Genomic DNA, 22,394 nt, shown 5'->3' on the forward strand with positions numbered 1-22,394 from the left:
AGCATCTTGCTTCAATACACAATTGTGAATTATCAGGCTGGTAATTTCTCCCTCCAATTCATTTCCGTAGATACCTGTATCTTAATGATCAAACAAAAAACCCCTAGTGACAGACTAATTCATCAGTTATTTTATTGTTTATTTTACTTGATAACCAAAGCACAAGACACCCATTTGTGCTCTAGGGTAGGTCAAAGTGTTATAGTACATGTCAACGTAGCCAAGTATCTCAGTCGACTGCGGTCTTCGCGTCTTTTTATTAGGAATTTACGATTTTAAAATAATCTGTAAATTCAAGCAAATGAGAATGAACATGTGTATTTGAAATACCAGCCGAATGTCTTCTGATTTACTTCCAACACCTTACTGACTATCAGTAGAAGCCAAAACCAACAAGCCAATTATGAAATTGGATATAAATTCCCCTGTTTATTCGTTATGCTGGAGATTGTTGTTCACATGGTGATTTTGTGGAGAGACACAGTCATCTCTATTACACCTTATCAGGGTTACTCAAGAAGACAGGTCTTGTCTCTACATTTACAATGATTACCCGCTCCTGCTCTCTTATCTTGGTTTGAAGTCGACGCAGGGGATTGAGAAGGCATCCACTGCCTCTGCTTCTTGATCTGGAACAGGGAACAATACTTGTACATCTGCAGATGAGTGTTGTTTAGCCTGTCCAACACCTCGGAGAGTGACCACTTTACCTGACGCTTTAATTTCCACTCTGTAGCGAAAGATCATCTTCTGTACAGGGCATCTGCTATAAATAAGCACCTGCCTGCCATGTGAACTGCTCTGAATTAAAGAGAGGCCCAGTGTGTTTAAATATGATACTACTGTTAAATCGTCCGACCTCACGATGAAGTCAGTGATTGTCTCTGAAATAAATTTATCAAAACTAACGACTAAATTAAGGGTGTATATTATATATAAATTGCAATGCAGAGCAAAATTATTTATCTCAGCTGGGACGGCACAAAGCTCCTACATTAGTCTCCAGGGAGTTGAATTTTGGACAGGCACTGATGAATGAGGAAGTCCTTTGGCCTGGAGACTTGAGGTTGGTCCGAGCCGTGCAGTTCACAGAGCAAATCTAGTGTGAAGGTTTTGCTGTAAACGCTGTGACGTGATCCCTGACAGTCTGTCTTAAAATCTGTATCGCCCTGAATTTATATTAAAATGATTCTATCTAGAGAATATAAAAACAATCTAGAATTTCTATTGATGAGCTAATTGCTGTTTGATTATTGAACCACTCTTCTTGAGAGTGAGGACTTTGCTTTTTTGTTCCACCTGTTGCTTCTCCGCCAGGTAACTGGATACCGTAGGTTGTGGGTTCGAACCTGATTGCATATTATCTACCCTGGGTTGATAGCTCTGCTGGTCGCCAGAATTGTCCCCGAAGCTGTCTTTCGCCCAGTTTTAGCGATGTATTAGTTGCTTCGATAAATTTTGTTTGCGATGTGTGATAGCGAGTGTATGAGCGTGAGTGTTTTTGAACTCTACAACGAGTGGAGGGGTCTCGGTCAGAAAAATGTAACAACTTAGCCGGTTATTGAACCACTCTTTTTTTAAGAGTGGTGATTTGACCGAGCGGTTCTGTCTGGTGCTTCCCTGCTAGGTGACTGGATACCGTAGGTTGTGATTTTGAACCCGATTGAAAACACCGTATCATCCGTAGACTAAGACCACTTCCTATTTTGACATACAGATTGATATATGGCGAGTGCCACATGTGGGGCAGAATGCACTCACCATTTTCGAAGCAACTGACATTACTTCTCGATTATTTTTACCGGAGGTCCTTATATTTTCTAATGCAGGTTTGCCTTTGTTGTGTGTACCAGTACTTCTTTGTTGTCTATCCCGACTGTGGTGTTTGTGTTTGTCATATTGAGTTTGTAGAACATTTGACTATGATGTAGATTTTGGCTAAGAACCGTTGTAATGATTCAACAGGTGTGTGTTTTCATAGAAATACGGGTATATTAGTCTTTGGCTTAGTACCACTGTTCTGATTAAACAGCTGTGTGCTTTCACAGAAATATTGGTATATTAGTCTAAGGTATTTTGAGCAAATTAGGATTTCGATTGGAAAAGTAAAGCTGTTCGTTTCTACCGTCCACTGGGTAAAGTGCCTTATTCTTTCCACAACAAAAGATCATGAAAACAAGATTTTGCGCTTTCTACGGTAACATGCATCAGAAACTTAATGCAACTAAACGATTTTGATAGAGCTATTTTAAGGAAACCTACAGTCCATTTATATGATGTGAGCATTTCGAGGATTTTCTTCTATTCTCCTTTTCCTCCCAAAGGTCATTGTTACAGTTTCTCTTATGCTCTCTATCGTACTGAAAAATCCATTCAAAACCATGATAGACCATGATGCTCTAAATTGACTGCGTTATTTCATATTTGGTATATCAAGGTACTCGACTATGAATAAATTACACCATGTTTATGCGTAGCTAGATCATGCACACACGAACTTGCCTATCGTACTGCATATTCATAGCAACTTTGGGTTTTTGAGAATGTAACATGCCATGAAACTAATTTAAACAAACAAACATTTGGGGGCGTCAGGGATAGTGGAACACCCTTGAAAGATTATATCTGTCGGTCCACTAATGAACTATTGTGCTATAAAGGCATCTGCCTTTATATGATGACTGAAAAGGATTTCAATGTGGCCGCCATGGTTTCATGATCAACTTTGCTTAAAGAATGAGCTGAACGCATGATGCCACGAGCCCTAGGGGACGGAGAAAATACTTTGCCGTCTGAAAACTGCCTGGTAAGAGGTGACCAATCATTTCGTAAATAGCTTATATTGCCATTCCTAAGAATCTTCAAAAGCTATATTGAGAATTATTCGTTGGGTAGGTTACGAAAAAGGCGTTTCGACCAAAAATAGAAGAGTCAACTCAATGTTGCTCTCATTTAAACAAAGGTCATACCTAGGTAACCACGAATCAACCTAGAAAGTTTCGACAAGACGTTTCAAAGCAGAAAAAGTGTGACTTAAAACGACAAAATGTAGCTCAAAATAAATTTCATCATGATCCTGCGTTCATGTCAGTGTCAAGAAATCGACAATATCTAAAACGTAGATACAAATGCCATCATAGTACTTGTGTCAAAGAAGACAATATTTGACCACAAATAAAATGATACAATTGTGATCATCAGAATGAAGGTGTCAGTACAAGACAGCAAATGCACTCTTACCACTATTAGACCTATGGATTCAGAGAAAAGTGTCTTGAAGAACAAAATTTACCCCAAAAAGTTTTGAAGAACAAAATTAACCCAACAAGTTTTTAATGTAATTTCATCTGTATGTATGTATACTTTGAACCTATATGAGGTAATTCCTGTGCATGTAGCACTAGTTGTTTATGAGAAATTTTTGACAAAAAATTCTATGAATATCTGTTTATTTCCTGATCACTCAACTAAATCTGAACGAGTTCATCAGATTAAAAACTAGCTCTTCGGAGCTCTCGACAACCTTTGAATCGCCTCAAGACATTTTGAATGCTGAATTTTTTCTGAGCCCAGTTTAGGGATATATTGCTTGCTCTGTTGGGTTACAAGGTCACGCAGGTTGCGAGTTCGACACTGCTACTAAAAGTACTCCTTTCGTCCATGATGTCATTGATAAAACATGATTTATTAGACTGAGTCAGCAACTATTATGAATTTTACAATCTAAATGTAAGCATATCGGAACCAAAAGAGTTAATCTTTTGTTCACACTTTGTTAAGAAAAAAATTCACCATATCTTTCATAATCATGAATCAAAATCAGGGGTTACCATGCAGGGTTAGTGTAGCACAGAATAATTACCTTAAGGTGAAGTTCAACAATGTTTGAAATTCACAATTGCTGCTATATCTTGCGTCAACTGTATGGGAAAATTCATTTTTCGATTTCTCCAAAATGAGGCGATAGAAAGTTAAGTTACATCACAAGCTTAAATGGGAGGCCATAAAAGCAGAAGACCAGAAAGGCATCATACTTCTCGTACTGATATCGCCGTTGCCACGGGGGGTGGCGTGATAAAATCTGTAACAGGATCATGCAAATACTTACTATAATTGGAGAATGATATCAATCGTTTCAAATCTCTTCTAACTCAAAAAGCTTCCCAAACCAAATATCTTTATGGGATTGGGGTTTTCATTTGTATAGGTATTTCAAGTACCAAAACTTGAACTAATGGATCTATAATTGAGTTAGAACTGTTATACGAGTATTCAACATCTATCAGAAACAGTTCTTCTGAGTAATGATACCTCGTAAAACATACACAGGATTTCAGCCTAATCGCCCTGCAGGTCATTACATAAATCCTCTAAATCCTCTACCTGAAAGAAAGGCCAATACAAGTCCTGCGCTCTTTCGTTGATAACAACTTTTACGATTTAGGAGTTGGTTTCAACAGCGCTTGTAAAACATTGTAAATACTTTGAATTGCATTTACCATATTTCACTTCTCTTTTTTCCCGTGGTGAAAACGTCGTATATTCTGTAGTCAATGAAGATTGTTTATCACAACTATAAATAATAGAGTATTCGTAAACTACACCTTTCTGTTAAATATTAATTTTGGTCTAAGACCATAGTTTACTTTTTAACTTTGACAATTTAACCTGCAGTGACAACCGTTACTCAAACATTTTGGCTCGTGCTTAGCGCGTTCCAGTAGGACATTACTTTCTTTCATACGCCATACAAAGACTACGCCAGATTTTTGTTTTAATTTGTGCATTGGTAGTTGAATGTGTTAATTATTTAGTGTAAAGTTAAAACCACGAGAGCTGCGAATTTGATGCATATTTTGCATGATTTTATTTTCAAACCAAAGTTGGTTCGTGTAAATATGCTAACTGAAGGACATGTATAGAAGTACCACAACACGCTAATCTGGACCATGCCTATACGTTTTTAACAGGTTAAATAATGAATAAGAGCTAAACTTATAAAATGGCGCCCCGAGGAAGAGAACAAAAGTGCAGTATTTCCTGCACATACACATCGTAATCAAACAAAAAACGAGCATTATGCCATTTAATTGAATGCAAAACACATGATGGCTAACATTTTGTTGTTGTAATCTTTATTTTCTCTGTCACGTGATAAGTTTTTGAAAATGTCGGGAAAGCTAAACTGATGTTAAAACGTGTGAATGTGCATGCCACTTTTGGCACTATTATACAGTGTTATACACTTTTTCAGTCTTTAATGAGTCTTATTCAACGAAAACTCTTTGAAAACTGAAGATATTTTGAGATCGGTTTATTACACCTTCGCAGCTATTGTGGCTTTAAAGTATTTAGCAATGCTTTGACCATCTGTGATGTGTATTTTTTCATGTTAGGAAGTTCAAAATGTACCATAAGAGTATCTGTCATACTACATTTTCATAAGGATTTTACAGTCTAAAATTTTTGTTCGTCACGTTCACGTTTTACTTCTCACCGTCTCCCTGTAAGGAATAGCTAGCTATATGGCGCCTGGATACAGAAACTGTGAAGTGGCTCGAAATCTTCAATAATATCAACGTTTATTTATCATATATGATTGTCACATATTGCCAAGTGTTGTTCCTTATTCCTTATACCTTCCGTCTGCTCCCTTCTGTCAAATACCTGTGTTCGTAAAGAGACCTACATACAGTCGTCATTTACATACAATGAAAATGTAAACTCACTATCATTCTCTGTACATTTGGATATCACGCGTGATCAAACTCTCTCACACTACTATCATTATCATTTTATGGTTTTGTTAATGATTTCTTGACTTATACCACTTGCAAAAGGTAACGAGTGTAGGTATTGTGTAATAATAGCAAAGTTGACGTCCAAGTGAATGAACAGTGAATGATACGATGGTAGATGTAAATATTAGAAATCAATTGGATGTTAAAGGGTGTTTTTAAGCGTCCGAACGAATTAACGTAGGACATGAACGAATGGAAAGAAAGTATTTTAAGCAACAAATTAAATTACATTTAAAGTAATTAAGCAAACAATGTACTCATGGCATCATATCGGCGGCATAATCTGCTTCTTCCCAATATCGCTAAATAATAGTTGACATAGCAATCATATCTTCCCCGATACCAGCGTATTTGAAGTTCTCAAAGAGAAAGAACGTTTCAAAAGTTTCAAAAATTACGGTCAAAGAACCAAGAAAAGTGGGCCACAAACATTTTATTGGCCATAAAACGAAGTGGTACATATAAAACTTAACTCTGCATTCCAAGAAACTGTCTCCATTCGTTGCTATGTCCCTCTGCTATTATAAGGAACTAATAAAACAGCTGTGATTGGCGGACTTTGTCACTTGATTGGGAGTCGCGATGATAGGGAACAGGTATTGACCTGCTCTGACATTCAGAATGCTTTAGTGTGGCTGAGGCGAAAATGATAAAAGTATCTCCACAGTGTATAATATATTCCATGATTCAGTTGGATGGATGGCAACAGATTTCAAATGCTTTTGTTGTGGGCTTTTTATAATAGACGAAATCGCAAAAAGGCGAAATGGGAAATTGGAAATGAAGGGATATAGACACTGAAAAATAAATTCATACATTAATAAAGAAATAAAGAAAATGAAATTTATAGAATAAGATAAATCCAACAAATAGCAAAACAGACCGTCGATTCGATGTATTACTCGCGCCACTCGCTCCCCATTGTTCTGTTATAACAGCGCCCGTATTGAGCAAGGGAAAAGGGAGAAATTGAAGGAACAGAGGGCCAGCATTTTTCAAAATGACGCTGTGCGTAAAATAGTGACCCTTCAGAAGTGTTGGTAACCTCCCCCTATTTTCATGCGCGACAAACAGTGACCCTCCCCCTACGTGTCCCAGTCCACATCAATATTATTTAGACCAATTCCCTTGTGGCCATCTAGGAATTTAACCTTAAAACTGACCTAATTTAAATAAAAAATTGATCAATGAAAATTCTGTACATTATCTTTGTAGACCATATGGCCAAGTTGCTACATTGCAAATATCAAGGTCTCAAGCCATGAAATGGCCTAATTATGACAAATTTACATTAGTGATTAATGTGCAGGCAAGGCTTAACTAAACTGAATACCAGGTTACACTTTTGACTTTTGGTAATTTTATATCATAGTACCTTCCATGTACATAGGAAGTTTTGTCAACTTTGATAATCTCAATTAAGATATAAGTCCCTAATTAGGAAAGTTCGTTTAATATGCAAATTAGAAATTAGCTGTAGTAAAAGTGCTTACTGACTTTCAATAATGTTGTATCATAGTTTCTTCCGCGTACATAGCACATTTCCTCAACATTGGTCAAGGAAATCAAGATATATATGCCTAATTAGGAAAGTTCATTAAATATGCAAATTAGCAATTTACTTTCATGTCACACCTTCATTTCCTTGTGTGATCATCATTTGTAGCAAATCTCACCCAATGCTGTGTAGCCGTTCTCAATGTATATCTGTTAGAGAAATTCTTGACTATAGGTCAATTAAAAACATTCATTAAATATGAAAATGAGAATTAATAAAGCCAAACCCGCACACAAAATCCGTCGACGGACGGACCGCCAGACAGACGGACACACAAACATACATTGGGGCGACATAGGACACAATTGGCGCTTTGCGCCATGGTGTCCAAAAGTGAAGAGTTTGTGTCTGTCTATAAAGGCCAGTAAGGTCCTGCGCTCTTTAGTTGATAACAGCTTTTACGATTTAGGAGTTGGTTTCAACAGCGCTTGTAAAACATTTTAAATACTTTGAATTGCATTTACCATATTTCACTTCTCTATTTTTCCCGTGGTTCAAACGTCATATATTCTGTAGTCAATGAAGATCGTTTATCAAAACTATAAATAATATAGTATTTGCAAACCACACCTTTCTGTTAAATATCAATTTTGGTCTGAGACCATAGTTTGCTTTTTAACTTTGACAATTTTACCTGCAGTGACAACCGTTACTCAAACATTTTGGCTCGTGCTTGTGTGATTATCATTTGTAGCAAATCTCACCAAATGCTATGCAGCCGTTCTAACTGTAAATCTGTTTGAGAATTTCTTGAATTACACAAATCCATTAAATATTGTTATGTATGTCATTTTCCCCCACACTCATCATGACCTTAGTTTAATTAGTATAGAATGTCCTTCACTGTCCTTCACGACCACACAACCTTGAATTCAATTAGTCATGTTTGGAATGTTATGGAACTTTAATTAGTTGTGTAAGAGAGATAATTTTAGAGCAGTAATTAGCATGTCAATAAAAGATCTAGATTGTTTTTATATGCTCTTATGTAAGCACATGAGTATAAATAGGGGCGGCACAGCTTGCAGTCAGACATTTTGGGATCGTGTCTCTTGCGTGTTATTTCAAGTCTTTTTAAACTCCAGCAGTTTTAATTTCAAGACTTTTCAAGACCTTCACTGCCACGCTGGGTTTATACTGTGGACTTAGTGCAACTTCAAGCCTGCGAGCCAAAGGACTGACTGTTACAACTCTGCGAGCCAAAAGACTGAAGCTTTGCCGTCCCAGCTGAGATAAGTAGCCTGTACACTTTTACTGTTTGTATTCTATCCCTTGACTTAGCAATTTGATTTATTTTTTGTAATAAATTTCGTTTTGTACAGAAAAGGCTGAGTTCACCTTTTGTTCGTTTTCTGTCACGTAACAATATGAAAATGAGAATTAATAAAGCCAAACCCGCATCAAAATCCGTCGACGGACGGACGGACCGCCAGGCAGACGGACACACAAACATAAATTGGGGCGACATAGGACACCTTTGGCGCTTTGCGCCATGGCTTCCAAAAGTGAAGAGTTTGTGTCAGTCTAATTTTAGTCTACTTTGGCAAAACAAATCCAGTTATTTGCCCAAATAGATTCCTGCAAATGTATGATTATTATATGTCTGAATAAATGCAGCGTCTAGATACCTATGTAATGTATTTCTGCTAATTGTTTGCATGAGCTCAGGAGATGTCAATTATCCCCGGCAAAGAATCCCTAATTCAGCTCAATAAGCCACAGCTCTACGAAGTACACTCCCTTGTGTTTCTTATACGCCATCTCTGTCTCCGACGTCGGTCTTTCTCTCACTCAGGACTGAAAACTTGGAACAATCTGCCTGATAATTGGAAAAAAAAGTGAGAAGTGTCAGTTCTAATAAAATGATCTTTATAAAAATAACATGTTTACTTTTTGAATTATCGTAAATCAACAACTTTACAGCATTATGAAATCAAAACAATGCTACCAAGTCATAATCTGCATCACAGTCATAAGTTCCATAGTGACAAACTTTATGTGAAACAAACAAACACATCAAGTCATCGTTGATGACACAGTCCCCAATTGTTAATGGGTATTTTGATTACAAGTCCTCAGAGAGGATAGAGTCCTCTTCATTAATTAGGTCTGTGATAAAAATACTTTGGTACAGATGGCGCTCAATGGCCAAGAATGAGTTCCATGGTGATGAAAACATAAACCAATGTAGGCCACCATCCTAAAGGTCATTAAATGAGTCAACTAGGAATTAATCGACAGGATGTTGCAAAACATTTTTGCATACTATCCTAACACTAACAGATTATCACCGGTACCATATTTCATACAGTTTGATGCAGTATTTACTATGAGATCAACATCTGTATCAAGTTTCATCAAATTTGACGCTGTATTTGTGGATATATCACTCTAATTAGGAAAGTTCATTACATATGCAATTACAAATTAATTTCTTGACATATCAGCCTAATTACGAAACTTCAATAATTGACATGATACTGCTACATGACGTGAAACAAATTGACGTAAATATGTATGAAATAGGTCAATGTCCTTGTACCGACTTTGAATGATACTGGTGGAAATATGTCTGATTTATGGCTCTGTACATGAGAAAATCATAACAAAATCGCTGCCACGCAGCGATATTTGATCTTCTGTTTTAAAAATCAACACGTATATGTATGACATAAGTCAACATCAATGTACCAACTTTGAATAAAATCAGTTGAGACTTGCCAGAGTTATGGCTCTCGACATGAAAAAACCATAACAAAATTGCCAGTACACACAACAAAGAAAAATCGGTAGAAAAATGCACGGACCTCCGATTTAGACAGCCGAGAAGTGAGTAAAGTGTTTCGAAAATGGTAAGCACCACTGATGGCACCCTCCATATATCAATCTGTAGTAAAAACAGGAAGTGGTATTGATCTACAGCCAAATGTCACCGATGCTTTCTGTGATAATTTAAGTGATCATACTTATGTATCAGTTCATGACATCTGCCAAAAAGCGTTTGAATGTAGAGACAAGCCTTTTCCCTGAGTAACCTTGATATACAAGCTTTCGAAAGAGATAGCCGTGTCTTTTCACAAAATCACCGTTTGAACTACTTGCCCTCGCATAACAAATGAGCTGGGAAATGTGTACACCATAAAGAGGTTGATTGTGAAACATTACTGTCAAGGTGCAGAAAGCTTATTTATCGATTCTGCCGAAGCACATTAAAATAAACACACTATTCTATTTCGTATAATTGTCTATTCAATAGATAGCTAATATAATTATGCTCAAACTTTCGGCTTTATAGCAGTTAGCAGCCAAAAATCTAAATGCGTACTTATGTAGACATGAAAGTGCACTGTATTTCTATAATTTCACTTTTGTTCAGCCATGCAAAGTTCCATGCTCATTACAAACCCATCTATCCAAGAGCCAGGGCACAGTAATGGTTACAGTATAATTAAAATAATGAAAAGAAAAGCACCATTTATGATATGACGCGCAATTTACAAATGCGATTCATTGGTTTGTATACGTAATGTCGATCTTACACTCTCAGTTCATAATTAAAAAAGATCCCTTTGAGAAGTGGCGATTGCAAAGAAATCACGTATTCTCACGTTTTGCCAAGTAACTTACCATCGCAATACAACAATTTTACAGCATTGTAAAATTCGATTAAAATATGAGAAATTAGAAATTTTCTCGATTTTTACGGGGGTTTACATCACGTATCTCAAGTATTTTTTTGAGCCGTTAGGGAACGTAAGTGTTCTGTTTTGGAAGTTTTAGAGGTTCCAAACAGAGTGTTTCTTACTGTATGTTCTGTAAAGAAAATGTCTGCAAAGTCAAAGGCCCAAAATTAACTCCTACGGTCAGGTGATTATTGCATTGAACCGTCGGTAATACGGGAAGTAGGCACACTGTCTAAATGGCCATGGATAATTAAAACACGCGCACGGTAAACGCAACTTCTGCTTTTTTGGGGAGGTGGTTTGGCTGAATTTCGATTACCGTGCGCAAAAATCGCACGACATGTTTTTATACCGCAACATCTCGTATCGCAAAATATCACGCTATATTGTTTGACGTATACCAGACCAGCCCTGCACCAGCATTCTTTTGACATACATGTGGTTCAGTGCACGTGTAAAGTAACGTAACGATCATTTTAGATACACTGTTGCTATTCATTTCATTCTATTGGTTTCGTCGTTGACGAGTTGGCTTGGATGGATTTTTCGCATGTTTTAATTATCCACATCCCCTATATTGAAAAGTTGCAAAACATTGTCAGGCGTAATTATCGTCTAGGTGGTTATATCATTCAACAACAAAGAAATGAACTCGGCGAAAATTGAAAGATTGTCTTGAAGGAGGTCATGAATATTCAAAGCAACAACAAACATCCCGCTAAATGTCCCAAACGCATCATTCGCAAGCGTCGTTCGTGCTGATCAGGTGTTGTTGTTTTGACGACATCTGGCCAGACAAATGTTTCAAGATTCGCAGGGTTGATTGCCTTTAGATGATAGTAATACCTGGCAGTGTTGACAATTCATTTGCATATCGTTTTTTCTGCACCAGAACTGAATCTTCATTTGCATATTGCTATTGTTCTTGATATTTATATGCCCACAGATTTGGAGCAAGCCAAGTAAAAAGGGTATTTATATTACTTTACCATGAACACGTATTTTACTCGCTTGTGTCCCCTGTTACGGTGTATGCTATGCTATGCTAACTAAAACATAGGGTCAATGACAATTGGCCCTCATTTGGTTCGATGTGGCACGCCAGAATGAGTGTACATACGACATTTAATAACATAATGACAAGTGCATTTGACACATTTTGAACCACAGTCCATCAAATACTAAGGCGAGGTATGTAATTGTTGGCAACTATTGCCATTGACACACATATACAACACCATGCAGCCTGGTACATCACAACTTGTGATACAATCTATTATAACAAAGTAAGAATGTCATCTTGTGATATTGTATTGCATAGAATTAATGTAAACAGTATTTTGTTATTTATCAAGCAGTAATATTTAAGAAAACAACTTATTGGTTTTGTGGTCTTTTGTTTTGCTTCTGTAAAAATATCACCAACATGTAAAATTACGACTCACAGATACTGACATTTTCACAAAGTTTACACTTTTGCCGCTCTGTATTTTTATCTAGCAAACCTTTTGCCAATGATAACTTCATTCAAACAAATTCTCATTTGCGTTTAACATGCACCTACACGTCAAATACAAAGGAGTAATGAGCAGAAGTTCAATGGTTGAGCAATTCGACCAGAGAATTCTAGAATGGGCTATCTGGCATTTTTTGGACCAAAAACAGCAAAAATTGTAACAAAAATACAATATTACGTTTGTCATGGTATAATCAAACTCAACTCAGTTTATCCCTGGAAACATACTCACCAAGTTTAAAAGCACGTGATTTCAGCAAAAATGATTTGTTGTCCAAAAATTGGATTTTTGACCAACTATTGCCTCTAAAATATAAATACATGTATGAAAATGTCACCACAATTTAAAGGCACTCAACTAAGGTTGCCCCTAGGTACAAGCATACCAAGTTTCAAAGCATTCAGAATCGTGAATTCAGAGAAAACGATTTTTTGACCAAACGTGGGAAAAAGTGCCCCGAAATACAAATATGAAAATTCACCACTCTTTGAAGGAATCTGACAGAGACCAACCCTAGGATCCTCCAAGTTTCAAAGCAATGGAACGAGCAGCTTCAGAGAAGTAGACTTTTTGGCCAAAAAGGGAAAATTGCCTCAAGAATACATGTATGAAAAATTCACCATAATTTTAACTAATCTAACTTGTATTTTTGAGGCAATTTTCCCTTTTTGAGCAAAAAATTCACCATAATTTTAACAAATCTAACTAAAGTCGCCTAAAAGAACCTGCATACCAAGTTTCAACCAAATCTGGTGTGAGGTTACATAATTTTTTGAATTTGCAGGATTTTCCATTGTTTACCTTATTTGCACATGTTTTACACTGATACGTTAATTTGAACAGAATGACATTTCTACCGCGATAAGATTTCGCCATAGCAGTTCAGTGCGGAATCGTTATAACAGAGTTTCTGCGTCCGTATGTTGATTATGAGCAGCTAGAGATTTCGCGCACGCACGAGCTTTTGCTTGTTCCGTACTCACAGTTAGGCATTTGCCCCCAACGTTAGAGTTAAACATCTCACGAAGTTCCTCATAGATTGTTACCACTGCGAGCGGTTTTAATCCAAAGGTCAAATTGCATAATGTTAGCAATGTTGACGCTGGCTGATATTTTGTGGTCGCATAGAAACATGGTTTGAGTTGTTCTTGAGGCATTTGAAGTTGACGGAGCCGCTAAAAGTTATGTGCCGGGTGGTATTTTTCACTTATATTTCGAAGGAAAACGTTTTTGTTTTCTACCTATGCATTTCTAAAGAGTTTTTGCCGAGGGGTCCCCAACCGCCTTCCATGTAATGGCAATTGCTATTTTTTGATCCGGACTTATAAAATGATCCAATCGTTTTGTAGCAAAAAAAAAAGGTTCAGTAAGAGAAACTTCAACTGCGTACGAACTATTTGGAGCATTTAACAACGAACATTTCATTCACCAGCGTACCTGCTTGCCCCGGTGCAGATCCAATATCGTGATCAATCGTGAATCGCGGAAAAGCTGATGGAAATTCTGTTCCGTTCCGCATTCGAAGCTAAAGCAGTCAAGAACTGTTTTCGATCAGTCTTATATGGACCAAAACAATTTCACGCAGTCCACTACTATAGGAGGTACATATGTACACTTTACTTACAGCGACTGATGTACCCCTTTACGACAGATAGTCTGATTTGTATTGAAATGATTTTACGACATTCACGTTTAAGTAAACTGATGCGTGATGGCACTCTGAATGTTTTATTGCGGACAAAGGAAGGGCACAACGCGCCGTACTTCCGAGCAGACAATCAGTGTTTGTCTTTCAGATTTCTTTCAAAAACCTACCCGCACGCGGACGGCAAACAAAGAATTTATTTTACGGCGCCTTATCTAGAGTAACCTTGATTGAACATTTTGAAACTTAGCAGGATGCTTTAATATTTACAGACATGTAATTTGGAACCGTCAATATCTGATGTCAGAGATAATTCAGCGAACTATGGACAAAAGATACATCTTAAGTTCTAACTGTATGAAATTAAAAGTACGTTTATTTTATCTAGCAAATGAAACAACGTTATTGGTAAATTGATATAAGGGAAACCTCTTCTAAACGTGCGCATGTTCACAGCGATGGCAAATTGATACTGTTTACAACGTATGACATTTCATTTTGATTTCCGTGATGAACGATTTGCCATATAAAGCTCCACGTACTGTTTTCCCGACAGCTATCGCCTTGACTCAGATCTTGTGTATTGATGCCGATACTGAAGAACTTCAAAGGATCAGCACTAGTCTACGCCAACACCTTAACGATGCTTTCAGTGAAAATAGACACCGAGAAAACGAAAGCAACAAGGTCAAAGTTAGGAAGTATATCACCGAAACTCTAAGTAATTACAAACTTGAGGTCAAATCGATTATTTTGATGGATACCCTTGGACTGTAAGTAATATTTGTTTATGATCATATCAAACATAGACGATATCTACATTGTTTTATATTTTGGTAATATTTTCTTTCAAAGACATGGAATGCTAAAGATTGGAAGAGACTTACAACCTCCGTACATTGAGTCAAAACACCTGCAAGAGTTAGTAAAAGACTCGTTTCAGCTCACAAACCATTCTCATAACCATATTTTCCTTTTTATAACTACTTCGACCATTTCAGAGTTTTTCTGAAATACTAATAGTATATTTTACTGTTAGATATGCATTTGTGAAAGGTCATATGTGATACGATGAAGGGTGAAATTGTGTGAAAGTAGCTGTTGTTAGACCCTTGGCAGCTGTACTTCTGGAGCTGCATAGAAGAGTTTTGCAGGATTCACCGCACTAGGCTCCGGAAGGGGTGCACTTGGCACAATGGCCTGCCTTAAGTGTGGAGTGGGCGTCCAGAACCAGCTTTCTCTTTGGAGTGGGTGCAGGTAGAACAGCGAACATTACTTGGCAGAGCAAACAAAGTAAGATGAGTAGGTAGAAAAAACGGAATGTGATGGTTTGGAAGAACGAGTTGTCATTTTGGGTAGTTATGGCGTTTCTCAGCATCTGGCTGTCATTGATTTTACTATTAGGAAAGAATTCCCAGAGAATATATTACCTATAGGTATACACATCAACCACAGCTGCTAACCTTTGACAAAATGTATATCTAACAAAAAAGTGTGCTATCACCATTCCAGAAAAAAAAACTCGTGCCAAATTTTGCGCTGTGAACCCTGTTATTATCTTGATTTGCCAAGACATTTGTCGAAAGTTTCATTGAAAAATGTTGGCGCAAACTTTTAAGTCTTTCACTTTCGAAGCGCGTACTGCCTTAAGGCTGTAGCAACCAAAAACAGGAAGGATTGAAGTTTTTGTTGGCAATGAAGAGGAAAATGTTTCATTAAATTTAGTTTACAATATGGGAAATAAAGATTTTCAGCTAAATGATGATGTTCATATGTTACCAGGATTATACGGGAGAAAACATTGTTGGTATACTCGCCGGAGAGAGGACAGGGACCGTAAATGACAAGGTTGTCCTCATGGGGGCGCACTACGATACCACCTCAGACACCCCTGGCGTCGACGATAATGGATCAGGGGTCTCCGCCCTTTTAGAAGCTGCTCGTATGGTAACAAGCCGGGCCTGTAAACCAAAGAACACCATACTATTTGTTGCATTTGACTTGGAGGAAATGGAAGATGAAAATGGTCAGTGCGCTATGCGTTATTGTCTAGAGATATTTAGACTGAGCGTATCTCACCATTACAGTATTCTTTAAACAAAGATTTAACATATCATAACATAACATAACATAACATAACATACATAACATAACATAACATAACATAACATAACATATTCATATACCATTGCTTTACAAAGACAGCGCCATTTATTCTGTATTCGTTGATCTGGTCTTTTTATCTGCTTCAAGAAGATATTGATAGTCAGCCTTTTACCTTAAACATGCCTAAGGCCGGAGAAAAAAATCTTTTTCATCGAATTTTTTTGAACAATATTCAGGAGCGGCGAGCGATTTTTAAAATTTTTTTAGACCAAAGGTAACCGCGGCCCTCGGAGTTTGTAACCGAGATGAAGACAAGGCAAAGTAATCTTTCCCCTTTTAGGCTAACCAGAAATATCTCAGGAAAGATACACTGATACTGATATTGAATTCAACACTACATTTCTCAACAATAACATAGGGAATTACATATACAGTCGGTGTTTGTACAAATATTCTGAATATTTCAACATGCTCTCAGAATAAAACTGATACGTACAGCAAATCACTGAACTTCAACAATGCAGTATTGTCCTTTAATATACTCCTGCTAGAACCTAGCATCCGAGTTTTTTTTTCAATTTACATTGGCCCCACCTTTTGGCCTCTTTACCGCTGTCCCGACACGTTTTACACAATGGCCTAACAACGCTTTATATTTGATCTGACTGAAGTTCTGTAGTCATCGTTGAGAAGGTTCTTTTGTCCTCCACAATGGAAACAGCAAGCTTCAAATGATACATATGATTTGCCGAAATCACTAAAATTCCAAATTATGTAAAGTAAAGTAAACTAAAAGCGGCGATTCCCATGAACAATTTATTTTTTCTTTCTGGCCTAACTACGTTCGTATGACTTGTGCAGTTCTGTCCTGATATTGTGCATATTTATTTGGAGATCCACGTGAAAAATAACCGGAAAGAAAAGACACTGGATGAACTGACTGAAATCATGACCAAAATTACGGATAATTTAAGCCACATTCTACAATTTTCAGTACTAGAGCGCGAAGCCACTGCAGTGAACTGCAATAAAACTGCTCACACTAATTAGTTTCAGCTGTAGCCAGCTGGAAAAGTCGACAGCATTGTATGTCCCATGCAGACAGTTTGTCTGGGGAAGTTGAAATAAAAAAGATTTGTACATGGACCAGTGCATGGTAATGTTACATGTATCTTGAACACAGGGTACCAATCGTAAACTCTCATTTACAACCCGAGCCTCAGACAGAGCTAGTTTTGCCTTTGTACAAGCAGACTTTTTGTCTGTATCAAGTAGCCTTGTTCAACACCAAAGTGGCCACGGCTACAGCTGAAACTAATTAGTGTAAGCAGTTTTATTGCAGTTCACAGCAGTGGCTTCGCGCTCTATTACTGAAAATGGTTGTATATGTTTAAAACAACAATTGTCTATATTGTTTTGCTTTTACACACAGAGTTCGAAAGTGGTTTTCTTGGAAGCAAACACTTTGTGGACGAATGGCTTCAGGAGTTTTTGAACGGAGATAGTAATTCACGAAGTCAGTTCCAGGGAGCTTTGATAATGGACACAATTATGAATTACAACAAGGTTATCAATACCCAAAAATATCCCGATGAAATTCTCACAGTAAGTCGTACTCACCTATAGCTGAAGAGTATAATGTATTCATATTATATAGGTGGTATATCGGAGAATTTTGTTTTAATATTGGCTGCCATGCGGATGTTGGTACTATTTAGTTTTTTTTAATTCTATTGAAGCCAACTGTAACCTTAGATGATTATTTTGAGATTTTTTTACCATTAAACTTACTGGAATTCCTGTGTTGTTACACCCTAGCAAATATATTCAGCCACCAGCTAAATCTAACCATATATGAACAGAAAATGCTCACGTGTTTCAGGGTATATTGCATTTGTCTGTGAATTTAAACTTTTGCCACATAATTGCCACTTCATTGAAAGTGTTATGATCTACATCATGAACAATATTCACGGATTAATTCCAAATGTCATTAAAGTATATAAATATGTAATTTGCTAAACTAAAATACTTAATTTCTTTGACTGTTGTCATTGTATCACAACTTTTTGTAGAAAGTGTAATTGCCTTTGGTCAAGTCCTTCAAGCTATATATACCAAACTCTGAACTCATAAGATATCCAAATTATAAATTAGCTGACATGAAAATGCAAAATACCTTTCACTTATACTACACACTTGTCTCATCAATATATGTAGCAGGATTCATAAACTTTTTTAGAGCCCTTCCAGTCTTACATCCCTAACATTGAAAGATAGTTAAATATTCAAATAAACTTGCTAGTGTAAAAGTGTTAAACAACTTTAATTAATATTTTATCATATTTCTTCAATGTGCATATATGGTTTCATCGACTTTGATGGAGTCAGTCAAGATATATCCCTAATTAGAAAAATTCTTTGTATGTAAATGAGCAATAAGATCTTTAATAAAATCAAAACTGACTGTTTGTAATATTATAGCATAGAATCTACAATGTAAATTAAAGTTTGTGAACATTGGTCTAGTCGATCCAGATATACATCCCTAATTAGGAAGGTTCGTTACTTACTCAAATTAGTGATTAGTTAAACTAAAATGCTAATGACTTCAATAATGCTATATTGTAGTATTTTCAATGTACATAGCACGTTTTGTCTACTTTGATTGAGGCGATCCAGATCTCTTATGAGGAAAGTTCGTTGAAAAGGCAAATTAGTAATAAGATGTTCTAAAAAATCTAAACCGACTTTTGGTCATTATAGTTTCTTCAATGTACAGAGCAAGTTTCGTCAATTTTGATCGAGTCAATCCAGATATATATCCCTAATAAGGAAGTTCGTTAAATATGCAAATTAGGAATTAGCTGAAGTAAAATGCTTAATGACTTCCAGTAATAATGTATCGTGGTATCTTGAATGTACAGAGCAAGTTTCGTCAACTTTGGTCAAGTAAATCAAAATATAAAACCCCTATTAGGAAAGTTCATGCAATATGCAAGTTAGAAATTGGCTAAAGTATTAATGCTTAATGACTGTCAATATGTTATATCATGGTATCATCAATGTACATAGCAAGTGTCGTCAACTTTAGTCAAGTCATTCAAGATATATAACCCTAATTAGAAAGTTAATTAATTATACAAATATGGAATGGCTTGAGTAAAAATGCTTAATGACTTTAAATTCGATTGTATCGTAGTATCTTCCATGTACATAGCAAGTTTCGTCAATTTGGTCAAGTCATGCAAGATATATAACCCTAATTAGGAAAGTCTATTAAATATACAAATAAGGAATCGGCTGAAGTAAAATTTACGTACAATATACGTACCAATTTTCGTCTATTTTAATTCATTCAATCCAGATATATATCCTTAATTAGGGCAGTTCATCGAATATGAAAATTAGTACTTTACTTTCACGTCGTTCCTTTATGTATTTCATGGGGATAATCCTTGAGTGATCAACATTTGTAGCAAATCTCATCCAATTTTGTGGTGCCGTTCTCATTGTATTTGTGTTTTTTCTAAAATCATTAAATATGTAAATGAGCATAAAATATGCAAACCATACTTACCAAAATTTATTGGTTCTTTACATAAGCATTTCATTTTCAGTTATCGTGTAAGCAGGACAGACAGACTGACACAGACAGACATTAGCTCACGTGTGTGAACACATGAGCTAAAAATGCCACGTTGCTAAAGAAAAGGTGTGCAAGATTACTTTTTCACAAGTCCGCAGAAACAATTTAAACTCTCTTACACAATATTCGCCATGTGACTGCGCAGTCAGAAACAGAAAGCGAGGGCGGCGAAGGAGATCGAGAGGCGTTGGCCGACGATGTGGCATCTGCTGTAACTGCACAGAAAGTCCAACGGAAGATCAACGACTATGCTGCAGCTTTACATCGTAAGCAGACAACGGCTATACCGGGACAGATGCGAAGAGGAAACACATCAGCCCATCAACGGAAATGTCTACTTCTATCGCTACGCAAATGTCTGACAATGAGCTGTCCTGTTCAGAGTCCGAACGGTCGAGAGGTTGGGAAAAACCAGAAGAAGTGAAAAAAGAAGATGAAAACAAAGGCGCAAATTGACATTAGATAGACATTGCTAGATTGTTTCTTTTTGCTTACTGATCTATGCATTTCCTTTCTCTAAACTGTAGAGGTTCATGCAGTAGAGATGAAAGAAATCAAATTTTCAGTGGAGTAGAGAACAAAAGGCTCATATCCTTTTTGTGCAAGAAGCTTATTGGGACGAACAAATACAACAAAATATTGAGAAAGAATGGAAAGGAAAAATATTCAGCTCTTTTGGATCATTCCATAGCAGGGGAGTTTCAATTTTGATTGATAACAATTTTGTGGGAATTTGTGGGTGTAAAGACAAGTTGTGATGGTCGAAAATTGATTGTTCAGTTATTTTAAATCACAATAACGAAATATTTACCTTGGTCAATGTGTATGCGCCAAATCAGAAGAAAGAGAGAGATGGATATTTCGTAAGTTTAAAAGTTGGATTCAAAGTGGATTTAAAAACATGCGCATGAAGAAGGAAGCACTGTCATTGGGGGAGACTTTAATTGTGGGATGGATCCTACCATTGATAAACGTGGTACAAAATGCCACACAGAAAAGCCAAATTCTTTGTGTAGAGTTGTGAACAGTTTGAAGCTTCGCGAGGTATGGACGGAATTGAATGCAAATAAACCACAGTTTACTTGGAGGCAAGTTTCCTTGGGCTTTGCATGAAGACTTGATTGTTGGCTGATTGCGAAAGATTTACTGTCATGCGTGCAGTCAGTAGATATCCGACCTGCAGTCAGAGCTGACCACAACGCAGTTTCTCTTAAATTTAACTGGAATCAAAACACCAGAGGGGCTGGCTACTGAAAATTAAATACGAGTTTGTTATTCGATGAGAATTACAAAGATTTAATTCGTAAAGTCATCAATAGTACGATTTTTGATTGCAAAGATATTGATGGTAATAGAAGTACTCTGGAGATGGTCAAAGTACGAATTAAAGAAGCTCCCATTAAATATGCAAAAATTTAAAAAGGGGACAAAAAAGAAACAAGATATATTGACAGAGAACTTATAACAATTAGAAAATCATTGAATAACCTAGAGGGGAGAGACAAAGACATAGAAGCAGAATATTTGGAGAAGAAGAAGCAGTATGATAAGTTTTATATTGATAGAGTGAGGGTGTCCAAACAAGGGCTAGGTAAAATGGTACGAGGAAGGAGAGAGAAATACAGGTTAATTTTTGGGTTTGGAAAAAAACGTTAAAGAACAAAACATATGAACAAGCTGAGGTAGATGGAAAACATTAACTAACCAGTGTGAAATTCTTGGAGCTGCCACAGACGTGGGGAGTACAATGTGATGAAATTCATAATTATTTAAATAATATGAACATAGCTCAGAAATTGAGTGAGAGTGGGCGTATACGATGTGAAGGATTAATAACTAAGGAAGAATGTAAAGTGGCCGTATGGAAGATGATAACTAACAAAACGCCAGGGTTGGACGGAATTCGAGTAGAATTCTATAGAGTTTTCTGGAAAGAGTTACAAGATTTGATCTTGAATTCGTTGAATGAGGGTTTCTCAGAAGGGCAGTTAGCTCCATCACAGTACAAGGGATTGATAACTTTAATTCCCAAAAAGACACTAGGCTAGATATTCAAAATTGGCGGCCTATTTCGCTTTTGAATCATGATTATAAAATTCTATCGTCTGTATTAGGTCACAGATTGAAACAAATTCTTTCAGATGTGATTAATGGTAATCAGGTGAGATATATAAAGGGGCGTTTTATTGGACAAAATGTGCGTGTTATTGAGGATTTAATCGAATTTGCAGAAAGAAAATGGAAAATAGGTGCGATTTTATTTTTAGATTTCTTCAAGGCCTTTGATACGATTGAACATAAGTTTCTTTTTGCTCTTCTTACTAAATTTGGGTTGGAAATTCCATTAACTGAATAAAAGTAATCTACAAGACTGTTACAGTGCTATTATTAGTAACAGTGGATATCAAGATTATTTGAAATACAAAGAGGGGTCC

The 22,394-nt window shown here is 36.6% G+C and overlaps 1 protein-coding gene across 1 annotated transcript in view; it reads left to right on the plus strand.

Annotated features, from left to right (window-relative positions):
- Positions 1 to 20,383, plus strand: part of LOC139139507 (bacterial leucyl aminopeptidase-like) — a 40,703-nt gene extending 20,320 nt beyond the window's left edge. The window contains exons 2-4 of the mRNA XM_070708419.1: positions 15,987 to 16,230; positions 17,743 to 17,915; positions 20,105 to 20,383. Of these exons, the coding sequence (XP_070564520.1) occupies positions 15,987 to 16,230; positions 17,743 to 17,915; positions 20,105 to 20,383 (696 nt within the window). The remainder of the gene's footprint in view (positions 1 to 15,986; positions 16,231 to 17,742; positions 17,916 to 20,104) is intronic.
- Positions 20,384 to 22,394: the final 2,011 nt, after the last annotated feature.

The sequence above is a fragment of the Ptychodera flava genome, chromosome 8 (genome assembly GCF_041260155.1).
Source record: "Ptychodera flava strain L36383 chromosome 8, AS_Pfla_20210202, whole genome shotgun sequence".
Taxonomy (NCBI): domain Eukaryota; kingdom Metazoa; phylum Hemichordata; class Enteropneusta; family Ptychoderidae; genus Ptychodera; species Ptychodera flava.